Genomic DNA, 27430 nt, shown 5'->3' with positions numbered 1-27430 from the left:
GACCGCACACATTCATAAATACATAGATACAGACATATTCATACGTGTCTAAAATGTAAAGGAAAAAGCTGCAAAAATATAATTGTCCACTATTTGAAACTATTTACAGTAAAATACTAGCAATTAACTCTGCACCATGGGCCAAAAAACTCAACGCGATTGGGGTACAAAATCGCAAACGTTTTGTAACCTTTCATGAAAATATTACGAAATTTTGTTAATTGCGAAAGGCGTGACAACCTCGTTCAAAAAATAAGTGACACAAGATACCAGATTTGAAAGTGGCTTGACCAGAAACTATCTGACCTGTTTAAATGTACCCTAAAGGAAAAAAATTGAAAATCTTCTCAGAAGCCTTACTGTGCTATTCAGCGCTCCACAGGGCTCCACTCTGCCAACCATTCCCTCCAAGCATTAAGTGGAACGTCTGCGAGTACTTCTTCATGGCCTTAGTATCTTATATCAGCAAGATACAGACTGCATACAATTATATTGGAAGGCTGATTGGCCTGAAGCCATCTTTACTTTAAAAACTTGCCCAGAGAAAATACCCATTTAAAGAAACAGATGCCTCTTAAATTCACCATCTGAAGACAAAATTCCTCCTCCAATCCACAACAAATTACAATAAAATGGGTCTAATTGATGCCATGTTATTAACGAGCATCACTCCATAACTAGCCGTTTCAGTTAAATCTCTGCGATTCCTTTTTACAGCAAATGAAAACCATTTTAAAGTCCTTATTTCGGCTGTGACTAATCAGCAGAGTGTCAACTTAAAATCCAAACCTTTAAACATGTATTCCCAGAGCATGATCTCAAAACAGTTGCCTATACTCTGGTAATCATTCTGCTCTTTACTGCCCTGCCAGAAGTAAAGCAATGTGCCGCTCTTGGAGCAGTACTCCATAAATCCGTCTGCCTCTTGGCCAGAACCAAGACATTAGGCATGTCTCCCTTGGCTTTGCTGCCGCTAGTTTGCTGCCCGTTGAAGAACGCTGTTATTTCAAAACTGCCTCCTTCATATACAGAGCCCTTAAATTAAACACCACAATATACCTGGCTTGGAAATCAAGCTATCCGCTTGGCCATGAAGTCCCAAAGATCAACTCATGGTTGACACCCCGTAAAAGAAAACAGTATTCTTGTGATATATTTCACTGGCAACGGTCCGAGTGATTTGATGCTGTCCGGCCTGTCCCTGCCAAAACCTTTCCTCGTTCTCAAGTAATTCACAAAAAGGCTGCTTGTGAACACTCCTCTGCCTGCTAGCTCCAGCCTGAACTTCACCCACAAAAGAGTTACTGAACTTGACTTTTGTGCAATGTCGCTAGAAATACTGTTAGTCTGTATTTTTTCACTTGGCTGTTACTCTGTTACAGATATGCATATTATGTACTCATCCTCATCACTTCTACTTGACTTACATCATAGCAGAACTAATGTGACTTCAGTAACACAGCACACAGCAAAACCAGTGAGGCTCGAGTAGCAAGCACACTGCAGAACGAGCTGGGTCTCCAGTAACACAATACGCGGCAGAACCAGCGGGACTCGGTGATACCCAATAGAACCAGTGCATAGGAGTACCTGAGATACTCCATAAATGCAGCACAGAACCACCCAGTGCAGGGCAACCTAATACACTGCCAACAACCTCACAGCCACACATCAAGCAACCACCAAATATAGAATGTTCAAAGAAGAACCACCCAACGCACAGAGCCACACAGCACCAAACCACACAGTCAGAGCCACCTAGCATAGGCCCACCCACAAAGAGCCAGCAAACACTGAGACACCCAGCACAAAACTACACAGCAACCCAGTGTAGAACTCGCCTATGCAGAGGCCCACAAAGCGCAGCTGCTCATAACCCACTTGGAGCACAGCATCCATCACAGAGTCAGGCAGTTCGGAGCCATTCATAGTCCAGTGGCACCCATGTCAGCACCACTCAGCCAAAACCACATAGCTCAGAGTCACCCAGCTAATGCCAAGTAGTCAGGGCCACTGGAATCGTGCCTCAGGGGAAGCCCAAGGGTTCATTACAGTGTGCAGATTGAAAAAGTAGCCTAATGTGCTTTATTTTGCAACAGCATTACTGCGCCATTTTGTCAGTTATTAGTGTCAGCTTTTAGATGTCTATTGTCAAAAGTACTATTTCCTTACAATAGTTTCGCTGAGCTTCAGGTCAGCCTATTGCTTGCCATTGTTTGGCTTTCTTCTCACTCTCATTTGCTTACATCTTAGTCTATGGGTTTCTTTGCTGTTCTTATGAATGTCCCTCTACTGGAGTATAGCTTCCTTGCCATCCTTTGGATTGAATGCCTTGTAATATTCCACTGCTCACAGTCAGGAAACAACGTTTTTCTTTTTGTTTCAGCACCCCATAAGAGTGTATGTGTTTTCTTGCTCCTTCCCTCAAGTACTGCTCCTGCCCCTTCAAATACCTGCTCCCTCGCCGCTCTGTGTTATTCTCTCCTTCCCTAATCCCCAGCATATCCATGGCTTCCCCCACCCCTCTATTGCTTTTTTTTTGCTTTTTCAATTCAGTGTTTTATTGACACCTCAATGAACACCGTTTCCCCTTCAATCCACTGCATCCACTATACTATAATGTATATGCCCCGAACAACTCCTCCATTGTACCCCTGCCCTGTTGCATTCTTTAAAAAAAACACCTTACATTTTCTGAAAAGGCCCTGCAGCTGCCATGTTCTGCTGGGCCATGGCATTTTTCAAATGCACGTATATATATATTTTTTTTTACTTACGTTTCCAACATTGGCATCCACCATCTTGGAATGGTAAATAAAAAAATTAACAAAATGTCGGGCAAGTCATGCTGTATGCACACACATGCATGGTGACTCTTGTGCACATATATGTCATCGTGCTGGGTTGCTGTTCTGTCATGAGCCATGTGCATGTATGCATCATAACACATATACATGTACAAGTCATCATCCTTTTTTCTGTTTCCTTTTTGCCAAAATATTTATCTTTGCTGATTCTGTTCACTAATATTAGCAAAGACAATAGAAAACATGAGGCGTATTGGCCTTGCCAATGCTTGTTATACAAGTTAACACTATCTGAATAAAGGTTTCACCTCATTCAACAACTGAAAAATGACAAATTAATCTTTGTAGAGGACCTTTAACCACGCAGCAACATGTGTGGCAGTGGTTTTAGTAACGGTTGATTCATTTGATTTACAAACTTTTTTTTTTCCCTAAAATCTGTAAATTATGCAGCAGATGATAGATTATCTGGCAAGTGCAGCAAATCCATTATTATAAGGAAAATGTTGTGGCCACAGAAAAAAAAAATTTTTTTGACCATTGTCATCCATGGAGAACACAGCCTCCTAATACGGAACCATCCATAGCAGACCCATCCGCTTTGGGAGAGGACCTGTAAAGAAGTCTGTAAATTTAAAGATCGAAGGGGTTGTGGAGGTTCTTGTAGCCCATAGATATGTCAGCCTTTGCTAACAACCCCTGACTGAGTCTCTCCCAACCCTTTCTGAGCCTATGTGGAAATACAGTTACAGATTTCCCAAGATCTCCTATAAGTTATCACAAAAGTGACATTGGAGTCAAGAAGGAGTTATTTTCTTTCCCTTTTGTGTTCTCTTTTTCTTCTGCCTCTCAAATATTCTTAATCAGGGTGTCCTAACTGGAGGTTCCACAACACCTACTCAGGGGGACAGCAATTGTTTAAAAAAAAATACTTTTTGTAGCAGATTAAAAAAAATATGTTGTCTTACAACATTATTTGCCTTGTTTTTAAATATTAAAAAGGTACCTCTTTTAAGTTTTGCCTAGACAGCGGATGCACTGTCTCTGCAAAATATTTTGTTCACATATAGTTGGCTTACCGCCCGCCCACAGCTTCTTATTTGTTAACGTCAGCGTTGCTCTAATTTCCCCTATTCCTTTTTGTCTTGGCTTACCTGCGTCAGTTCCCCTTCTTACGTTTGCCCCCTTCCCAAGAGCATGGATTAGCAAATTAGATCCAAAAAACGGCAGCATTCGAAAGACTCATGCACTTGGAGTCTTTCGAATGCTGCCGTTTTTTGGATCTAATTTTTTGCTGGGTTCAAGTATTCCATATGAGAGCTTGCGTTTTCATTCCTTTGCACATATCCCTGTCCATTTAGCTTCAATTCCCTCCCTCCTGCCCCCTTTCATATTGCCTCTTTTCCCTCCCACCCCCTCCGCAACAACACTAGCATATCAGCTCATCTATGATAGCGAATAGGTCCGTCGTTGTGTATACGCATATCCTGGTACTGTAAAGTGTGACTGGGATTATGGGTGCCTTCCAAATAAAGAACTCAGCAACATTATTTCTTGTCTCGCAAGTATAATTTACCAAGTAAAACATTGTTTCTTCTGTGTTCTTCTACTTTCTGCAAAATACAGGACTCACCAGTGCAGTGTCTGTCTCTGTTAAACATTGACAAAATCCATGATGGTGACTTCTGATCAGAGAATAAGGACCCTACTTGAACTTAAGATCTGACTTTAGCCTTTGACTGCATTCCTCTAGGCCACTCCAGTCTTAGGCACTGCACTCTGCACCGCTCTAATCTACTTTGCAACACTCTGCTCTACGCCACTCCACTCTATTCCACTGCGCTCTAGGACATTGCACTGCGCAACACGCTACCCTACTCTGCACTCTCTACCACTGCACTGTACTCTGCAACACTACACTCTACGCCACTCCAGTCTATGCCACTACCCACCACTGTACTCTATGCCACTCCACTATACACCTCTCCACCCTAAGCCTCTCTACTCTGCACCACTCTGCTCTTTGCCACTGCACTCTATGCTACTGTACTCTGTCACTGCACTCTATGCAACTCCACTCTGCAACACTGCACTCTTCACCATGCCACTCTATGCCACTCTACTGTACTTTGCACAACTGCACTCCACGCCAACGCACTCCAAGCCACTCAACTCAATGTCACGCTAGGCTACTGCACTCTATGCTTCTTTACTGTACTCCATACCACTACACTTTATGCCACTCTACTCTACCCCATGCTACTCTATGCCACTGCATCCTACACCACTCAACTCTACTCTGTAGAACGCCACACAACATCACTGCACTCTACACCACTCCACTCTGCGCTACTCCACTCAGTGCCACTGCATCCTACATGGCTCTACTCTGCACCACTCCATTCCACACCACTACACTCTAAACCACTTCACTTTACGCCTCTCTACTCTTCACCTCTCTGTTCTTCACCATGGCACTCTATGGAACTTTACTGTACTTTGCACCACTGCACTCTACGCCACTCCACTCTTTGCCATTCCACTCGGCACCACTGCACTCTAATCACTGCACACTATGCCACTGCGCTCTGGACCACTGCACTCCACTCTACACAACTCCACGCCACTGCACTGTATGCCACATACCTGTTTTCTGAACCACTCCATTCTATGGCGCTCCATTCTAGGCCACTCCACTCTACCCGATTCTACCCTGCACCACTAATCTCTGCATCACTACACTGTACTCTGCACCACTGCGCACTATGCCACTGCACTCCAAGGCTCTACAGTGTACATAACTATACTCTACTCTGCACCACTGCACTCTATGTCATTGCACACTACACTGCACCACTACACTCTTTGCCACTGCACTCTACTGTGCACCACTCTATGCCACTCCACTCTACAACACTGCATCCTATACCACTCTAGTCCTCTCTGCACCACTGCACTCTGTGCCACTGTACTCTATGCCATTGCACTCTATTCAACTCTATGCCACTGCACTCTCTGCTACTCCACTCTACACCTCTCCACTCTACGCCTCTCTACTCTGTACCACTCTCCTTTTGGCCACTGAACTCTACATCACTGTATCCTATGCCACTGCACTCTACACCACTCCACTCTACTCTGCACCACTCTTCTCTGTGCTATGGAATTCGACATCACTTCACTCTATGCCAGTCCCCATTACACTATGCCACTCAACTACACTGCACACAACTCTATGCCAATGCACTTTATGCCATTCTACTGTACGCCACTCTACAGCGCTATACTCTACACCAATTTTCTCTATAGCACTCGACACTATGCCACTCCAATTCACTGTACACCACTAAACACCACTCCACTCTATGCCACTCCACTCCACACAGTGCCACTCTATGCCACTCTACCCCACTCCACACAATGCCACCCTATTTTATGGCACTCTACCCCACTCTACTTTACTCTACTCCATGCCACTCAACGCCATACCACTCCAATCTACTTAACTCCACTCCGCTCCCCTCCACTCTATGCCACTTCATTCCACCCCACTCCGTGCCCTTGTACTATACTCTATGCCACTCTACTCTACTCAACTGCATTCTATGCCAGTCCACTGTACGCCACTCTACTGTACGCCAGTCCACTCAACTCTATGCCACTCCACTTTATTCTATAACACTCCACTCTATGCCACCCCATTCCACTATACACCACTCCACTCTACTCTGTGCCAGTCTACTCTGCACCTCTCCGTTCTATGCCACTCTATTCCACTGTACACCACTCTACGCCACTCCACATAGTGCCACTCTGTCACTCTACTTCACTCCACTCTACTCTAATCTGCTCCTCTCTACTCCACATCACACCAGACTACCCTACTCTACTGTACGCCACTCCACTCTATGCCACTCTATTCTACTCTGCGCCACTTTACCCAACACCACTGCACTCTCTGTCACTCTAGTCTACTCTGCACCACTGCATTATACTCCATTATTCTCCATGCCGTGGCACTCCACTCTTGCCTACTCTGCACCAATCAACTCTATGCCTTTTCACCACTCTACTCTGCATCACTGTATTCTATGCCACTGCACTCTATGCTCCTGTACTCTACTCTGCACCACTCAGCTCTACGCCATTGTACTCTGCATCACTGTACTCTATGCCAAGGCACTCTATACCACTCTTCTTTATTCTGCACCATTCCACTCTATGCCTCTGCAACACTTTACACCATGCCCCTGCAATCTACGCCACTGCACTCTACTCTGCACCACTCTTCTCTACACCACTCTTCTCTACACCACTGAACTCTGCGCCAGTACATTCTGCATAACTACATTTTATACCACTCTATTCTACACCACTGCACTCTATGACACTGCACTCTACTATGCACCACTCTACTTTATGCCACAGCATTCTATGCCACTTGACTCCTTGCCATTCTACTGTACTCACCTCACTCAAATCTACGCCAGTCCTCTCTACAGCACTCCATTCTATGCCACTAAATTCTTCTGTATGCCACTGTACACCCTTTCACTCTGTGCTACTACAGTCTACCCCACTCCACTGTACGCCACTCTTCTTTGCGCCAGTCCACTCTTTTCTACTCTATGCCACTTCCCTCTACTATATGCCGCTCCACTCTATGCTATTCAATTCAACTGTATATCACTCAATGCCACTTCACTCTACGTCACTCCACTTTATGCCAGTCCACGCTACGCTACTCCACGCTACACCTCTCCACTCTACGTCTATGTATGACATTTCAAGCTACTCTACTGCACTCTACACCACTCCACTCTACGCCACAGCACTCTCTGCCATTCTTCTCCACTTTACTCTACTCTACTTCCATCTACATCACTCCACACCACTCTACACCATGCCACCCCACTCTGCTTTACTCCACTCAAGTCTGGTGTAGAGCATGGCTAAAAGACATTGGCGAAACCTATTGGCTTTGGAAATGCATGTTTCTTTTCTGTTCAAGTGAATTCAGATGTTCACACAATATCATTTTTTCCTTCTTAGTCACAGTCTTAACATATGCATTACCAGGTGATAAATTAATTAATATGAGGTAAACTCTCTTCTCCCTGTTAAGTCCCCAAACCCACTCTAGGGTTCTATCCAGAACTACTTCAGACTGCAGTGTACATTAAATGAGCCTCTATCATAGATTAGCATACAGAACGTGTGATGGCACCACAGGAAATTATATCACAGGAAGTGACAGCACAACCCTAGTGTACACCTGACATAAATGGTAATGGGTCCGTTTTGAGATCTATGACAGTCTAATCTGCGTGTTCACATAAAGTGAACTCTGCCCTGTCATCTACCTAGGAATTTGTTTATGCAATGCATCTCATTTTGTGTGTTTGCCTGAGGTTTTCTATGTATTATATCAGGTGTCCTGAAAACTAACATGCATGTTTTAATAAAAGTGAGTGTGGTAAGCACTCACGGCATAGCTCTGTACGTGAAATGCACGTGGCAGCTTCAGATTCCAAGAGCGTCAGCGTGGCATTTTACCATTCCAAGGTCAATGAAATTACTTTGTGTTTGGTTGGGTAGGGTAGTTAGACAAAGGCACCTCTTTCAGTGGCCCTCGCGGTCTGAAAGTAAATGCTGCCTGGAAGGGTTTGATTAAAGTCAGCCGTGAGGTTACATTCAGAGTATAGTATGCAGGCACACACGATTACACACATTAGCCCTCGAGGGGAGGAGGTGCTCTGCCCACAATTAGGAGAAACCTTCCCGTCCTCCTCGGCCCCATGCTAAAGAAACAAGGTTCTTTCTTTTAAAAAGTGTAGGGACGCCGTCCATGCGCTTCCACCGTCCATTACAGCCCTAATCATGTAATCGTGGTTCGACACGAGAGAGGGATGGGGTGTTTACATAACACCCAGCAACACTATAGCTACAAAAAATGTTGCAAGACCTGTGAGTGCGTCAGACAGTCACCAACATCCTGTCGCTGTCTGGCGGAGCAGTTATAGGACCAGTCCTCTAGTGTGCTGGTTACACATGCCCGCGGTTCTGTGTGTGTGCTGTCTGCAAGGGAGTCTCCTACTGACCTGCTACTTTGCTCCCTGCAGACTGTGTCTCTGTACACCCCACTAAAGCCTACATATTGTCTTCCTGTAGGCCTGCGTAACTTGCCTCGTGTACCCTGACACCTTCTCTGCTATTAGTCTTTGACATCTTTCCACGTACTTTGCTAAACTTCACATTTCCTCTTGTTTTCCAGCCCATGTGCCATTCGCGGCTCCCCCTGACGTCCGGCTGGCAGTATGAGCCACATCTCCGCCACAGTGAAACGCTACAGTGGCGAGGCCTACACCAAGGGCAGCTATGGCGGTCTGGCATCATACGGCAGCAACCTTACCTCCTCATATGTCGAGCGGGAGAAGCTCACCTACAAACCTGGCCTCTCGAGCAGCTACAGCAGCAGCACTCCGCGTATCTCCACATACCACTCCTCCCCATCACCCTCTGAGCTGGACCGCGGGCGGACTCTCCCGCGTGTGGACTACACAAGGCGCAACGAAAGCCAGTACCGGGCACCACTCAAGACCCATAGCAGTGGGCTGAGTGGTGCAGGGTACTCCTATGGCTATCATACGAACCCCCATTCAAACTATATCCACTCAACTCCATCCTCTTTGGCATCTCTCAACCGGAGGAAGTCCTCCAGTCAGTCAGAGCTAGCTCACGATCTGGCCAGTCTCCATACCTCAGACTCTTACTATTCTGGGGTCAACAGGAGTCCTCTCCTGCACCGCAGCCGCCTGGAACCAGACAGCTTGCCTAGCCCCTACCGGAGCACAAACCGAACAGACTATTCAGACACTTACCTCAAGAGGAACACAGGCAGCTACAGCTTGCCTCGCAACTTGGCCTCAGAGAGCTCCAACTCAACTGTGCAACAAGGCACTCGGCCGAGCGGCAACTGGGAAAAATCAGACGCACTGGCTGAATCATCTGCCAAGGACAGCACGGTAGGTGCCTATGAGTTTTTTCTTCCATTGAAGTAAACAGTGTGCTTGAACAAGGTTTTATTTTGGGCGGCATGTGTTCTTGGGTGTGGTACACATATTTTAGAGTAGCAAACACAATTAGCAAATCTTGGCATTGCATTGCATATTAAATCAGATTTAACCTTGGGCATGTCAGGCAATCAGTTCAGTGAGGAAGATCCAGATCTTTAAGGGCATTTGGAATAGAATAGGATTGTTGATTTCTTGGACTGCAAGTGGCAGCCTGTTCTAAAGTATTTTTTACTTGTGCCGAAACAATCACTAGAGCAGGTCTTGTTATAGCCAGTGGAGGCCAGAACATACAGTGTCATGTACGGTAGAGTCTTTGTAAGGTTTCATCCAAGGAATGTGGCTGAGGGTTATAACCATATACTAGCATGTAATTCAAATTTATTCTTCATAGGGTGAGAGTCTTTAAAAGTCATAGTCAGATCAACAAGAGTGGTTTGGAAAGTCTGGATTCATTAGTGGTTTATGGCCGTTGCTGGTTTTCTTGTGCTAGTCAGAAAAGCATAGCAGTCTGGACTCGTAAAACTAAGATGGGTGAATGAGCTTCTTGTTGTGAGTACTCCAGATTTGCCTTCCCACTGTACAGGTTGATCAATCTAAAAGGAGGGACATAACATAATGTCCTTCATTTCAATCCCAAGGCTCAGGAAGAAAGGGTCTTGAGCCCAAAGCATGCAATAAGAGGGGGTGGTCCACGTGCCAAGGAAAGGGACATGAAGGGAAGTTCCACATCTTCATGTGTGGAATATGAAAGCGGGGCCTCATTCCAAGGTGTGGGACTTGACAGGAAGTTCTGTATCCCAAGGTCTGGCATATGAGGTGATGTTCCACATGTCAAGGTGTGTGTGACAAGGGTGGATGTCTCAAGTTGCAAGATTTGGGAGATGAGGGTAGGCTCTACATCCCAAGCTGTGTGACAAGCAAGAATGCTCCTAATCCCTAGATCATAGGGCTCTTCATTCTATGATGTGGGGATGAATTTCCATATTTCAAAGCACGAGGCACTCCACAGGGTGTTAAACCCAAAAAAGAAACCGGTACATTTTTCATTCGAAGATGATAGATGTGAAGTGGTTCCAATACCAAGGTTTTGATTTAATCCTAGGCATGGGAGGGTAAGCTCATTGTCCTAAAGTGTGGGAGGTTAGCAGGGTCCTCTTCATTAAAAACCAAGGAGTGGAGGTATCATGGGCCAGATGTAGCAAAGGGTTTTTCCCATTCTGTGTCAATGGGAAAATGTGTTCGTACATATGGCCCCATGTTCTCTCTTAACTACCTTCATGACACTGGGGTGGGCCACTAGGTGCGCGCTTGTGCTCAAACTGCCAATCACATGGCAAGGGTACTAGTGAGACTTTCCTCCAGTATACACATAGGACAATATATATGACATTCTTTAATCAGACAAGATGGGATCACATTATAAGAACCTCTTGCACTTTATCTGAGAACACCAAGAGGTGCCCACAGCTCCCACAGATCAGTTTAAAAAGAGATGGCGCCCCTTCTGGCATGACATGTGATGATGATTGACTTATACAATGTGTGCTGATTAAGAGCTTGATTTGGAAAGCTAGAAGTTACAGACCAGTCTGAGAGCTAAAAAAACTAACTCTGCTTCTCACAAGATTCACGTATGAAGGAAATGTAAATTTGCTTCTACATCAGGATTCAATGATTGTTGAGACCATGTAATATATGAAGAATGTGGGGTATTGTCTTCCCGTCCATTAGTGGGGCCAAATTTTGAGCTGCCTCTTCCTAGTTCTGTTTAGGCCGTTGCCAAGAATTAACGTATGGCTTATGGAAGAACCAACCACGCTTCCACTCAGTTGAGTACCTCCAACAGCAAACAGCAGCCGAGTGTTGTCTCTGCATCTACTTTGTGGTTCGCACCCTCAATATCGATACCAGAATATCAATGACACTGAATGGCAAGGACAGAATATTGTATCTGAAATATGAAGAGGTAAGTATAGATTTTCTATACTTAACTCCACATACATCGACCTTGGTGATATATATCTTTAATGTATGTGGGTGTGAAGTTAGGAATAGGAAATCTATATTTCTCAATATGCATTTATCTTTCAATATTTTGTTCCTCGTTGTTCTGCCCACGAAATTCTTTTGAGTTGATACTCCAGGGTCAATATTTATTAGTACAACCCTACTTTGTGAGGTAGATTGAAGCGCCCGCTCATGAACCATGTGCCCAAGTTGTGAGGATTTAAAAGCCGCGCTCTGTCAGAGATACATAAGAACGAGCTATTTGATGACATCAGGAGCACCACTTTGTACCATTTTTTTAATTTATGAGTTTCTGTTACCTGAGGATTGGCGACGAAGGACTGGAGTAACTACAGGAGTCCATGTTCTCAGATTTGCATGGCACGAATACCTTTTTTTCTTGTGTTTGTTATTTTCTGGGTTTTGTTAAGGAAACAAAACAGCGACATTTACAAAGTGGAATAAGTGCAAGTGAAGATCATGGGTCATATAACAGTGCCTGCCATATGAGAAAAAAGAATCATAAAAACTTACCAGTTTGTCTTGCTGAAAAATATGGAATATTTATTTCAGCAGACTCTTTTAATGGTAAACGCAGATGTGTATTTAGATACTCTGTCAGAGCACTGTAGTTTGTGTCTGTGCTCTTCAAAAATGTGTGCAGATCATGGACGTCACTTAGGGGTCATCAGGGTAGAGGATGAAGAGCGCTGCTACCCTTGGCTGTGTTTTGTGTCCCCCTTATTACGTCCTTGCAAACCCTGACACTGAACGTGCAAGGAAGCATCAGGAACAGAAAGTAAATATGTCTACCTCATGTCGTGTTCCAACCCACACCTACTACCCATGAACAGCCGCTAGGGGACTGTTGAAGGTTTAAGGGTGGAGAGTGGGTGGAAATTCCCCACCTATTTTCCTCCTAATTGGTGATGAAGGGGAGGAGAAAATGAGTGTCAGTCTTTCATCTTTCAGAGGGAAGAAAAACAGAAAAAACCTCGCACAACGTCCAAGGCCTGTTGTGCTTGTCAAGTCATTTGCACTTCTGGGCGCTAGTCCCTACTGCCTTCTGCTGCATGACCGGACCATCCGTGCGCATGCCCAAGCTGCACAAGCTGTCTGTGCTAGAGTCAGCTTATTAGCGAGACTGTTCTTCTATATATTATGAAATACTTACGAGGAACACACAGTAAGCTCAGACGCCCAGATGTGTAGCTAGGAATAGTTGCAACCTTGTTCCTATTACAGCTAGTGACACGTTTGTTTCATTCAGGTATGGAGTCCATTTGTCTTAAAGTAAATGTAATTTCATCATTCGCAGCCTAGGTTTATCTACTTGTAGAGGCATTACCCTACAACTCAGGGCCTAACTCCTCTATCGATCAAACCAATGTTAAATCCAGTTGAGAATGTCTGTGTCTTATTTGCACCTCATGAAACACAGTAGTAGTAATATCAGACTTGTTGCTAGGTGCTCAGAAATAACTTAGTTAGCATTAGATTGTAATGGAATTGATCCAGTCTCCACTCGTCATAACCCCAAAGCTGCAAACTTCATAACAACAGACTAAAGTATCACAACATTTCCCCCACCGAGATTGAGTTGTAATTTAATTGAATGTTTCAAGGAAGAGAGGGTTCTTTCCTCAGGAATCTCAAAAACAAAAACAAAAACGTTGATCGACACCTGAGTGAATGCACACTAGGGGAAAAAGCATTGGAGTTGGTGTTTCGGGAATCGAAAGCTAAAACGGCATTAGTTCGGGTCGAATGGAAATGTCTTTAGAAAGTGATTGATGTGCATGCCCGGAAAATTAATACCAAACCTAATAGAGATGTCTATGCCTGTGGCCAGGTCTCCCTTAAATCTGCCACATCCAGGCTATTTCCTTCTATAAGGCTGAATTTCCAAAAATACACGCGAAGAGGTCAAATTGCAAGATGTGTGGGTGTTTTTGACAAGTTTGGAAAATACCATTATACTAGAGATATATGTTGTTTCCCAATCTCTGTAACTGGAACTGTTTTGTTCTGCTATGCTCAAGCCGTTCCCTAATATCAGGAGGAATGTTCATAAAAGGATGCATCTCTGTCTGCAATTATTTGCTGGTTATTTTAAGTTTTTTGTCTTTTGTGATTTGCCAAATGCATATGCCCCACTGTTCACTACATTAGTGATGGGGCATTCCCCGCCTATGGCCCTGACAGAGCCATCTTAGGCACAAAATGATAAGTTGTGTGAGACCAAGTTTTGGATTTTATTTTGCTTACAAATTAAACCTTGGATTGACTGATGCTACTCCCTGGACCCTGCCAAACTACACCCCGTTTTAATCCAACCACAAATAATCATCCTTGTATTCAGCTGGTTCACGATATATATAAATTATGTTGGGTTCCCTTGAACCTCTATTAGGGATGCAGTCATCTTTGTGAAATCTTAACATCAGGGTAAGTATCTTCGATTGTTTGCATAAACATAGGAAAAAGAGATTTCACTTGCTAAGTGGTCTTAGCATCAATAAGGCTTCATTGATCACCCATTTGCAACCAGATTGAAGTACATGATTAGTTTCATACCTTTCTTCATTAATATTTGGTTTTCAGCAGTGCATAGACAAATAAATAGCTGAGGTCTGAGAGGTTTAACTCTGTATACTTTCAAAATCATTTTGCTTTGACCAGAGGGATGTGCATGTATGTTAGTTTCACCTAGGCCAAACATAATTCACTTCCTCCTGTACTGAATTGCTTGATGTTCGTGTCGAAGTTCCAGTCTGCAAGCTAGGCTTGATTAGAGGCTAACTGTTGTCCAAGAACGAGTTGGTTCTGGCCAGATTCACGTTTGCCAGGTTAACTAGATTCCTTTCTCTGTGGATGACTGTGGTGACAAATCATTAAATTCCATACTTACTGGTTCCAGTCATCCCACATGGCTCAGCCAACTATGCCGCATGACCAGATAGAGTTCGTTTTCCTGAACTCCTCAATATTGACAAGACGGCTTCTCCTAAGTACGTATGCTCAGCTAGGAGACATAAAGGTTTGGCTAGATATGTGGCTAGATGTGCGATATACTTAATTTCCAAGACATGTTTCTGAGCCATGTTCTGATTTGATCAATCTTGTGTGACAGCATTTGACAGTTTTGTGTGGTTGACTCCTCCCGGACATGGCTGCCAGTAGCAGATCCCTAATGTGAGCATTATGGGAGTAAAGACATTCAGAAACAAATGATATGGAAGCCTCACTGTTCCTTTAATTAAAAATATGGAAGTCTCACTGTTCCCTTGGCCAATACTACAGCAGTGTCACTGTTCCATTAACAGAAAGTGTGGAATTCTTACTGTCTCGTTAACACAATATTCTCTGTCTCACTGCCATTTTAGCAAAGGGTACTGAAGATTCACTGCTCCATGAACAGAAGTCATGGAAGCCTCGAACTCCATTTATGAAAGGTGCGTGGGCTTGGCTGTACCCTTAATAAAAACAATTATGGAAGACTCACTCGACAATTAAAACAATGTATGGAAGCCTCACTGTACCATTAATGAAAGTTATGTAAACCTCACTACTCAGTTATCTAAAGATGCAAACCCCTCATTGCTTCATTACCACAAGGTGTGGAACCCCTCAGTGTTCTTTTCACAAAAAGTGTGGCACCCTCAGTGTTCTATTAACAAAAGGTATGGCACCCCCGTGGTTCTTTTAGCAAAAGGTGTAGAACCTTCAGTGTTTTGTTCACAAAACGTGTGGCACCTTCAGTGTTCTCTTAACAAAAGGTGTGGAACCCTAATTAAGTGTTTAGTTAACAAAAGGTGAGGAAACCTCACTGGTCCATTAATACAAGGTTTACAAGCCTCTCTGATCTATTAACAAAGAATATAGAACTTTCCTACTCAATGAAACGAAATGTATGGGAGCCTTACTGCTCTGTTAACAAGGGGTATGAAAGCCTCACAGCACCATTGATAAAGGTATGGAATCTTCACTGCTCTATTAACAAAAGGCAAGAACGCATCATTGCTTCATACATTTACTCTAAATGGAAGGAGCTTTAAGCTTGGAGCACTTCAGAGTAGACATTGTTGCACTAGGACTGTGGTGCATGACGAACCGTACTCCAGCCATTCCAAAACTCTTTATCTAAACCAGAGTCACCAAGTGAGCTGTTATCAACTCACGCCCATCAGTGAAAACAGAGGGGGGATGGACCCCTCTACCTAACATAAGTACTAAAATACAACCGGAAAACGGGACAGAGGCCCACTCACGCGTATGTACACCAGCCCCATTGCATTTGTATGTTGGTAGCTAAGCCCCTAAATTCTATTAAAGTAGGGATGTAAACACTTGTGGGGGGGGGGGGGGGGCTAGGTCGGTCTATTGGAAATATGGACCTGGGCAATCACAAGAGAGGAGCTCTGAGCCTAGCAACTCAAAGTGACAATGTTGGAAAGGTATGTACGGAAAAAGTACACACTGTCATCAGACGGGGAGATTAATGCGTCGTGTGATTATAAATAGAACACCTAAATAGTACTCGAAGAGCTTATGTAATCCAAAAGTGCACCCTGTAATCACCGGCGCGCGGCAGCCCTGACGTGCCTACGCACCCTCGGAGCCACCTGGCCCAACCGTATGCAGAGACCGCGAGCAGGGAGACACCCAACTCATCCCAGGCACGCCCTCACCTGTGAGAAGCCAGTGCTGATTGGATTTATTTATAGAACTCCGTGCACCGTTGGAACAGGTGTATAACTTCCCTTGGTGCAGCAGGTGCAGTGGCACGGGAGCCCAGCGCTCTGAAGGACATGCTGAACAGTAATTGTTAATGTAACTTGCAATTCAAACAGCAGCCAGGGGTTCAGTTTCCTTCTTGCACTAGGGCCAATGACACACTGGTTACACCAATACATTCGAAACGAACTTCCGAGCCGTAGAGTACTTTCAAACATTGGTAGCAGTTACCTCGATATAGCGTGTTTTTGTGACCATTTCCTATTGCCTGTCGACAACAGCAGTGCTTTCTGTAGTCTGGTACACTGTTTTATGCGTTCCGAAGTCTTCATCGCAGATCGGGGGTTCTCCGATTCGACTTGAGGAGGTGTCTTATTAATGCCGCAATTTGGTATGTTCCTTTGGTGGGTAATTTTGCCAACTCGTCAGTGTGTGGGCGCGGAATAGTATAGCTGTTTGATCGGCTGGGCTGGAGAGATACGGAATCACTTGCGCATCTTCTTGCTGCGATCCAGCCATATAATACCCCCGTACGGTGTGTAGTGAGCGTTCGCAGCTAACTTTGAGGGTGTTTTCCCGCCAAGAAAATGTGGGAACAATGCCAAAAATTGTGTATTCTAAAACACGTTTTTCATTATATATTCAAATGTATTAGCTTTTAAAGTATAGTAAATGATGGCATTACTGTGCACTAGTATATGACACTCTTTGTTGGGGCCCTTCAATGATTGCCTCACTGTTACTCTCCAACAGGACCCCCATCTCTCCATAGCCCACTCTCACATGTATTTCATTTGTTTTAAAGCACCTCTCATACCAGTATAGGGCTTCAGTGCACATTGCTTCACATACAGACACAATCAGCCCCGGCTTTAGCGCTGGCGGCGCCCTGTGCAACAGTCTGTTTTGGCACCCATGACAACCTCCTCAGATTCCCAAACTACCACCCGGCAAAAGTGCCTCTCATCTTTCCCTAGCCCCCATTTCACATATACATTCGTTTTAAAACACTTGCAAAGGCAGGCTTTACCAAACCACTCAGCTATCCACATAAAATATAGTTCTGTTCTTTGTATCAGGCATATTAACCCTCTGTGCTGCTTTATGGGAAGTCAAAACTACCATCTCTCTCCCTAGCAGGAATATCAATCAGAAGAGGTATCTTGACATTTTAATTGCTTCCTGGAGGCTGAATGCACAAGGAACTTTTCAGCAGGTGCTTTCTTTTAAATCGCAAGTTTTGTAAGTTATTGCTAAACACAGCGCCCCAATGAGGTCAGCACCCGTGCTGCTCGCACCTCCCTAAAGCCGGCGCTGGAGACAATGAATCATACTTGTGGGAATTAGTGTATAGAAACTGTTACATAAAACAAAAGGGAATACAAGGTGTAGGATTCAAATGTTATCCCTACTGCTTGGCATTTTTAAGAGTGCTTGGCCTGGAGAAACACAAACTCAGAATGCAAAATGTAACACAGTGGTTGGGGCTGGATTTACTAATAATGTATTTGTACCTAAACAAACCCATTTTAGTAATATTAGGATAGTGAAAAAGTGGGGAAAACATAACTTTGAAACCTCCCCCTTGCAGTTTCCATGCAGCAATTTGTTGGCAGTTTATAGCTCACTGTGCTAGATTACAATTGTAAGTTATGAATTCCAAGTAACAAAAGGATCTCTGTGAAAAAAGCAGTAACCAACTGAGCTATGCTCATAAAATACAGTTCTGTTCGGTACACGTTCCCTGAAGCAAGCATATTAACCCTCTTCGCCAGGGGATCCCAATGTATGGTCAAGGGTCCCCTGGGGATCTGCAAAGCCTCCTCAGGGGGTCCACAACAGCTTAGAAAACTAAAAAATATTAACAGATTAATAAAGTGCATATAAATAAAGTGGCTAACTGTACAGTTGAAAGTGTTAAAACATACTACAAATGTCAAGGAATTTGAAATTGGGGGCTAAAAATTAAATTAGAATCTTCAAATTGATTTGTGGGAGCAGTGCAGATGCATCAAACAGAATATAGTATGGACAATGTGGGGCTTCATTTGAATTTAGAAAAGACACAACCTTCCTATTAAAATTATATATATATATTTTATTTATATTTGTTCGCAAATTACATAAAATGTGTTTTCATTTATGTATACGTTTGATGAATGCTTTTTTCTGTATTTTGTGTCTATTGTTTTTTGTTTCAAATCATAATGTTTAGTCCGGGGTCACCAGCTTTCAGTAATGAGTCTGTGGGGCGTCCCCGGATTCCAGTAATGATATAGTGGGGGTCCCTGGGTTCCAATAATGATAAAGTGGAGGTCAAAGAAGTCAAAAGGTTGGGAACTACTGCTCTGAGCTACCTGCTAATAGACAAAACTCCAGTAGGAAGATTAATCATCATAAATATAAATCTTGACACTTTTATTGTTGCCTGAAAACTGCTGGCTATGCAAGTAACTCCTCAGCAACAGTGAGAAATGAATGATTATGCTAGTCGGACTTGCTTATTTTGTTACTGGGGGCTGATATTGCAGCACTGCAAATTATGTCCAACCAGCATTGGTGATGTCAATACATCTGGCTTATGAATGAAAATGCCTTTTGCGCCATTGTTGGCTTTAGACACTGTTATCATCAAACATGCAGTCTGTCCCTAATCTTTCCACTCATGCATCCATTCATCTATCCAATGACTCATCCTTTCATTTATTCTCAGGCACAACCACAATAAAACATACACAGACGTAAAACATATATAAGATAAATTAAAAGAATACAAGCAGAAAGAAGAAAACATGCTGCCAACTACAGGAACATGTTTGAAATACCAAAATAAAATATAGCAGCAGGTTCCAGTCTTGTACCTAGTGTAACATTGTTTTAAAGCCACATTTAGAGGCAATGTGTTAGCCATCTTGGAACGGTAAATGAATGATACATTATGGATAACAGCATGTCATAAATGGTTGTGTGTTTAAGAGAAAGAGGCCATGTGGGATGGGGCGCACTGCAGATGAAATTAGTGGCAGGCAAGCAGCCTGGTAGCACTGCCTGAGGAGCAATAGGATCTTTGTAGAAAATTGGCCCTCTAATGCAGAGTCACCCCAGATTTGTCACCTTTTGCTGAAACCTATTTTTGCTGGCTGTAGACCTCTGTGCACGTAATCCCTGATAACCAGAGAAAAGGTGCCTGTGCTCCCCTTTCAACATGATGAAATTGACATAACTCCAATTGCCATATTTAAAGTACTTTCAAGTACATGTACATGGTGCACATTGTACACAGGGCATGTAAGTTAAGTGTCACTAGTGGACTGCAGCACCCATTGTGCCACCCACTACAGTGACTGTGAAAACATGAATGCAGGCCTACCATTTGTAGGCTGGTCATTGTAGTTTTAAACTTCAAGTCAAACCTGACAAATAACCCCATTTGACAGGTCAAATCCTTCCTTTTAAATACTTATGTCACATCTTCATAGTCCTTATTGCTCTTCAAACAGTGTCCATGGTATTTAACGTAGGACATGATGGAATTTAATGTAAATATTTCCTTAAAATGAACAATGATCCAAAAGCTATTTTCACTGTAGCAAGGCTGACTGTTCCATAGGGAAACACTGGGTAGAATATTACATTTATTAATGGTAATTTCACTAGGAAACAGCTAGCAATAATAATTAAATTATTATTATTAATTGTTATCAAAAATCCAATTCAATTGTGTACTCAGAGTTCTGATAAATATTAAGGAAAGTATACTTTTAGAAAGCTACCTTTTCCCTGTATAATGTCTCTTGAGGCCCATTTGAGTTTTTTCTCCCATTTCTGCCACACAGTAATTGGTACATGACTAGGTTTGAATGGGTGCTAAATGCCTCCCAGGAGCGAACAACAAGATGATTTATATGAGCATAGATGATCTCTCTGAACACGACAGAAGATACAAGGTGGTGCTGTGAGGAACCTTTTGACATTACAGTGTCAAATCCTGCTTGACAAGTGTGTCCCAGGTTTTATATATAACCCTTGGGGCATACTTCAATGAGACCACCACTGTCACAGTAAATGTTACTTCACATCTGGGTAGAGGCCATCCTTTGTCCCCCTACCAGGCAGGCTCCAATCACAATGCACCTCTTTTTGACATTACATTGTCCTATCTTTCTGGAGTGTCTAATGCTGCTTGAGGTCTATATGAATGTACATCAGCATGCTGAAGCAGTTCTTGGGAATCTACTGTCAGGTGCTGGAAAACCTGCTTTGTACTACCACACTCTGTCTTTGGGATTATTGTGGGTACAATGACTGTCCCAAACTGGATTTTAGTGTTACATGTGGGAGGACACTATGGTTATTATATGATACTCCCCACATACACACCCAGGCTTCAGCATACAAGTTTAGTGTTGTCGAAGATTTGTGGCATCTTGAAAATGCCCTAAGTGGGTAGTGTTGACCCAGGAACTTTCTCCCCCATTGTTAGGGCATACCCAGGAGTCATTCCCACTGACTAGTTTGTGCCAGGCATAAATGTGGCATTTCCAGCCTCCCACTTCAATTAATCAATCAAGAATTTATAAAGTGTAGCAAATTACCCGTGAGTGTTTCAAGGTGCTGGAGTTGCTAGCTGCTATGTTGTGATCTATTCATTTGAACAGCGAGTCTTTTCCTGAATTCCTGGAGCGATGAGGCGGTCCTGAAGTGCAGAGTAAGGGTGTTTGGGGGAGGGCCAAGTATAGCAGGCCACCATGCGTTGTTCCATGGCAAGGTGTTGTTCCCAAAGATGGGGACTTCTGCCCTCTCCGTGTTGAGCTTGAGACAGTTGTTCATCATGCATCTGTGGAAATTGACTCTGGTAGTGGCTCTTCAGAGTATGCCTGGACGTAAAGAAGAACTGAACAGGACTGGAAGTGCTGTTTGTGACTCTGTAACCTGAGAGGAGACCTAGAATACTAGAACTTTTCCCTCTGCTACCTAGGACAAAGAAGTGGACTCCAAGGGTCATAAAGCTGACCTCCTGTCAAGGGCTTCAGTGCACAAGAAGATACAAGAGGCCTTTTCCTATAACTACCTATCTGCATATGCTTCAGTGCTGTCGCTTGGGAGCCGGACCTGATGCGCAAATCTGAGGCCGCAGGAAAAATTCTCCACAGCTGTTTTGGGGGAGAGACAAACCCTATGTAATATGATTTGTATCACCTTTAGTTGTGTATTTCTGGAGATTTTCTGTGGGTACTCTAACATGTAGGGATCTACCTACTCCTCCCAGGACTCTTTAAGAGGTTGCAATGAAATCGGTGAATGGGTGATTAAGGCTCTAGAGACTTAACTAATGAGTCTATGGACATTGCCCAAAGTGATTTGTATGAGATGATGAGTAGGTCTCTCTGATTCCCGAATTCCCCTTATTCCCTGTAGAATACATGGTAAGGAGCCTTGGAGGTTGTACCGCCAACAGGCTGGCAGTACAAACTCGGGGATTATGACCGCAGCGGAAGCGCCGCGGTCATACCGCCGTCCCGGCGGTTGTAATCTGCCAGGGCAGCGCTGCTTGCAGCGCTGCCCAGGGGATTATGAGTCCCCTTCCCGCCAGCCTTTCCATGGCGGTTGGAACCGCCATGGAAAGGCTGGCGAGAAGGGGAGTCGCAGGGCCCTTGGGAGCCCCTGCACTGCCCGTGAATTTGGCATGGACAGTGCAGGGGCCCCCTGATACAGCCTCACACTGCTTTTCACTGTCTGCTGTACAGACAGTGAAAAGCACGACCGGTGCAGCTGCACGCGTCGCACAGCCGCAACACATTTGGAGCTGGCTCCCATGTTGCTGCCCACATCCCCGCTGCTGGGCCAGCAGGCAGAAACTCTCAGCGGGGATGTCGGAATGGGCACGACGGTTACAACTTGGCGACCGGCGGTTGCCGCCCGCCAATATTGTAATGAGGGCCATTGTCCCTTATGAAGGTCATACTGCTCTGAAAGGGCTACGTGTGGAAGGAGCTGATCATTTAAAAAAGCATCACCCAGTGTAGTGATTCTGGCATAGGTGTCCCTGGCATTTGGGAAGACCAAGAAGAGGTATTGTGGGAGCATATTGGGGTGAGAATTTTAGTGACCTGTAAACCTCTAGTTAAGCACTTGAATACCACCCGCAGAAGGCAAGGGAAACTGTCTCTAGGGCAGGTCCCCGGGTACAAAAGCACTAATATGCCAGCTCAGTTGAGTGGGATATGAAAAAAATTATTTCCTCACGGTAATAAACCACAATGCAATGGGAGAGCCATGGTAGTTGGGCTGCTAAGCAGTAGTGGTCTATCGTGGACAACCCATGTAAATAGGTTAGCCTCCACCTGTTCTCAAAATTCTCCGAAAGATATGACCTCTTCTTCCTGCTGTTCACTAGCTTGTGATTGTTGAGACCACTGTCTTAAGCCAGTTGGACTATTGCAATTCTCTATTCTTAGGTACTCCAGACTATTTAATCAAGTATGTTTCCAGCATTCAAACTGTGGCCGCACGTCTGTCTCTCTCTCCCTTCCCCAAGCCTCGTCTGATTGTGCCCTAAAAAAACTACATCAGCCTAATGTGCTGAAAAGGATCATTTTCTAGTCCCTGTGCATTATCCACAGGGCCTTCCATCAGGGTGGCCCTCTCTACCTTGGGGGGAAATTTAATTGTTACCGTCCTGGTCTCTATCTGTGTTCCACAGATGCAAACCTCTTGTTGCAGCCAGAATGTAAACTTTTACGGGTGGGTGGTAGAGAATTATCTCTACTGGCCTCTCCCCACTGGAATAGCATGCCTAAACCTCTTTGGCAGACCTCTGAGCTTAGTCAGTTTAAGAATTTGCTAAGACTTGGCTGTGCACCCTGCAACTGGCACCATTTAGGTAATTGTGTAATAATAATAATAATAATACCTGCTTAGGTGGTAGCTGCAATTAGAAAAGAGCAACCCTACAGTGAGAGTGGTGCCGTATAAGGCCACCCACTATTGTTGTCCAGACTCTGAACAATTTTCCAAGGGAAAAATATTGGAAGATTGGCAAAGTTGATAAGACGGTGAGGTAGCATCCCCATCTTTGAGACAGTGATGCAACCCATTACCAAGAAGGGGAAGGGACTGCCAAAAGGCTACCTGAGATTGAATAAAAGGTACTGCTACTGAAAGATTGCCAGCCACAAGATCTCATTTGGCGTGGAATATCCAGATACCAAGGTGCTAGAAAGATGTATCCTCCCAAAGTCCCGACCCCTCCCCTAGGTCCAGAAACACTGGGATTTTAGTACAGGTCAGCAGGAATAAACAAGATTTACTCCAGCTCATTCAGAGGCCTGGAATCTCTCCAAAGTAGGTTAGGAAGTGGGCAACACCAAAGTGGTCATCTGTTAGATCATTCGGAAAGAACATAATTCATGTAGAGCTAGTAGAGGATACACCACTTCCTTCCACCATGCTTAGAACGAGCTGCTAGGGTCTCCATCAGCAGCACAAATGGGAAGAAGGATGAGGTGGCAGCCCTTTCTTGTGCCCCTGCGAATTGGTAATTCTATGGAAAGCAACCCTTTGGACAGGACTTGGAATCTTGGGTCAGTGTAAAGCAGTAAGACCAGTCTAATAGTGCGAGCTCCAAAGCCAAATCTTAACAGCACACAAAATAAATATTTCCAGCTTAAAGTGTCAAATGTCTTAGGTAAATCAAATACCAGGGCAGCGCCATCACCCTTGTACAGCCTCTATAATTCTGTAAAGCCGCTGGATTGTTAGAGAAGTGTTTCTGCCCGGGGTGAACCTGTTTTGGTCAGTATGAATCAGAAGTGGAAGAACCATCTGGACACAGTTGGCCAGGATCTTACTAAGGACTTTATAATCTATATTTACTACTGCAATCAGGTTGTACGATGCAGGATGCGAGGGATCCTTTAGAATAACCCACTGTTAAATGCCTCCTGGTTTTAACAAATGCTTTCCCCAATAAATAAGCAAGGACTACAACTTGTATCATACATTTTCATAATAGGCAGGTGAGGCCTATGGCATCGGACATAGCTTTTTCAAGTGTACCAACCAGGCCCATAGCTTGTCTTCTTAACCTATTTAGGCCTACTGTTGTGACTGCAAACCATCATGCACACAGTCACCAAATTTAAAAATGTACAAAATAACAGTTGGCCAAGTAAAAGACTATCTCCTCTAAGAGGGCCTAACAAGGTTTCTCACAGAGTAATAATCAACAACGAAACCTTTACCCACTGCAGTATAATCTGTGAGCATCCATGTAACAAAATCCTTCTCTGCAGCTTTAAAGTAGAGCAATAACAACCCATCCTTAAATGAATTTATATTACTAAATGCATTTCACATGAGGTATTCCTGGCCTACTCCCTTTGTCGTAACATTTCATAATTATAAATATATTTGGCATGAAGCCATATTCATTGGCTAGACAGAGTAACCAACTCAGGCCTGTTCTACTGAGTATAAGCTTTACAACAAGCTGAAGCCCTATTTCAGTGTAAGCACACACCTTTACCCCAATTAAATCCTATACTCAGTGGCACCAACTTGTGGGTGGAACCTCTCTCAGTATTTCTCTGAAAGCTCTTTTTTGTGATTTCCCATAAGGCTGAGCGGCAGTGTAAAGAGGGAGTATCGTTCGCTTTCGGCCACAGCCTCAGAGTGAAGCAGCGGCATAGACATAAGCTGGGATCTTTTAGGTGAAAAGAAGCTGCCCTCTTTGAGTCGGAGAAGGAAACTTGGAGATGTGGGGGCTAAAAATATCAGCGTTGTACCCGGTCTCCTCTTTCCGGCCTCTTAAAGATCCATACTGCAAGTATGTGCACCTGGCGCCAAAACTGCAAACTTGCTTTGCTGTGGCCCTGTGCAACGAGGCTCGGTCTGCAGCACTCTGCTTGTGTGTGGCTCTGTAGCTACGTGCCCTGTTGTGGCAGGGCTTGCTCGCTGGCACTCTGCCACGGTATGGCGGGGCTCGCGGTATGGCACGCTGGCGAGGCAGGCCTCGCTCTGTGGCGCTTATGTCGCAGGGCTGGTTCTGTGGTACAGGGGCCTTGTGTAGCAGGGCTTGCTCTGTGGCATTCTGCCCTTGTATGGCTCTGTCTGTCTGTGGCAGTCTGGTGTGGCAGGCCTCGCGCTGATCTCGGGTCGAAAGACGTAAAACTTCTGGAGTACGACGATGTAGACTCACGTTTGCAGGTAGGTGTCTCCGGGTGTTGGAATGCTTACTTTGGATTCAGCTCACGATCAGTGTTAAGGAGGCACGTGACCAGGTGATAATAATACAAAAAAGAACTTGAATCCCCAGTTATCCAGCACTATGACCATCTGAAGTCACAGTGCAATGTCTACATGCTACTTTGGTTTAGGCACTATACAAGCTCTGTGGACTTTGTGTCGCTTCTGTGAGCTGCTGGTCCTGTAATTGCACATGGATCGTGCCTCATACCATTACAAGACGCTGGAATGCATTATTAGGTGGGTAGCATATACATAGTGTAGGTGTGCTTGGTTCGAAGTGTTGAATTGCAGTGTGGCCCATATGGAAAGCGTTTTGATGAAATGTGTGAATGACCAGAGTGGCGCTGTTATCCTATCTTGGGTTGCGCCGTGTGCTAATATGGTGGTGGGAAAATAGTGGGATACAGAGCGTACACAGATAGTTATTATGAAGATCACTTAAATTATGCGATTCTGAGCTAGCTGGGCTTTCTTCATAATTATGTATTTACAGCATTTGCCACAAAATCAATCATCTGCTGCATAATTTGCAGATTTTAACGAAAAATGAAGCTTCTAGCTCAAATAGATCAAAAATTACTAAAAATGCAACAAAATGTGTTGTCATGCAGTGGAAATCCCTTAGCAAAGTTGACTTTCCATCTTTAAACTGTTTGTTGCTACATTTGGGTATTATACTGGTACTGATGGGACAAAACATTTTTCACAGACAGTATTAATGGGTAAAACTACAGAATAAGTAAGTCATGCGAACACAAAATGTGCCTCTTACGCCACATATTTTGCCTTTTGTTGCTGCATAATTTAGTCAACCCTCCCGCATAATTTGGTCGTCCCTTGCTTCATATTACACTGGCCCTGGTTATAATGCAGGTCTCATAAAATTGTTGGCTGTCAGCTGGACCACCAGCCCACATCCTTCACTTGAGAGAATGTCTTTATATTCGTGGAGGGACTGGTGAGGGTAGATGCGGACCTGCTGGATGGGCTGTATTACAGTCATCGAGATATTTGGTCTTATTATGCGGAGGCGACCCGCCAAACTTTTTGGGTTAGAAAACCGTTTTCCACCTGCTGGCCTCTCGTAATCAAGCCGGCGGCAATGTTGCGGTGCGTCGGGTGCAACAGCACCCCTCATGCTTTTCACTGCCTGTAATTCAGGCAGTAAAAAGCGTGACGGGGCTGTCATGGGGGCCCCTGCACTGCCCATGCCAAGTGCATTTGCAGTGCAAGGGCCCCGGCACCCCGTCTCTGCCAACCTTTGCATTGCGGTGGAACTTACTCCTAATCCCCAGGGCAGTGCTGCTTGCAGCGCCACCCTAGCAGATTAAGACCATCGGCACTGCCAGGCTGTCGACCGGCGGTAACCTTGCGGTGCTGGCAGTCCAACAATGGCAGCTCCGTCACAGTCGTAACATGGCGGTCAGACCGCCACTTTGGAGGCGGTCCGACTGCCGCATTCGTAATAAGGGCCGTAGTGTTGTTGTTGAGAGAGAGTTTATAGCACTTTGAAGTGTCCAATCCTATTGGTGTGTGGCGGATGTCATGGCTGTG

The 27430-nt window shown here is 44.4% G+C and overlaps 1 protein-coding gene across 9 annotated transcripts in view; it reads left to right on the top strand.

Moving 5' to 3' along the window:
* USP2 (ubiquitin specific peptidase 2) overlaps positions 1–27430 on the top strand; it is a 185761-nt gene that overhangs the window by 62233 nt on the left and 96098 nt on the right. For all 9 annotated transcript variants that reach the window (XM_069224849.1, XM_069224855.1, XM_069224851.1 and 6 more), the window contains one exon: positions 9082–9832. In XM_069224849.1, the coding sequence (XP_069080950.1) occupies positions 9125–9832 (708 nt within the window). In that variant the 5' untranslated portion in view covers positions 9082–9124. The remainder of the gene's footprint in view (positions 1–9081; positions 9833–27430) is intronic.

This window comes from Pleurodeles waltl, chromosome 3_1, assembly GCF_031143425.1.
Source record: "Pleurodeles waltl isolate 20211129_DDA chromosome 3_1, aPleWal1.hap1.20221129, whole genome shotgun sequence".
Classification (NCBI taxonomy): domain Eukaryota; kingdom Metazoa; phylum Chordata; class Amphibia; order Caudata; family Salamandridae; genus Pleurodeles; species Pleurodeles waltl.
The sequence above is the reverse complement of the archived record's forward strand: the minus strand, read 5'-3'. Positions and strand labels throughout refer to the sequence as shown.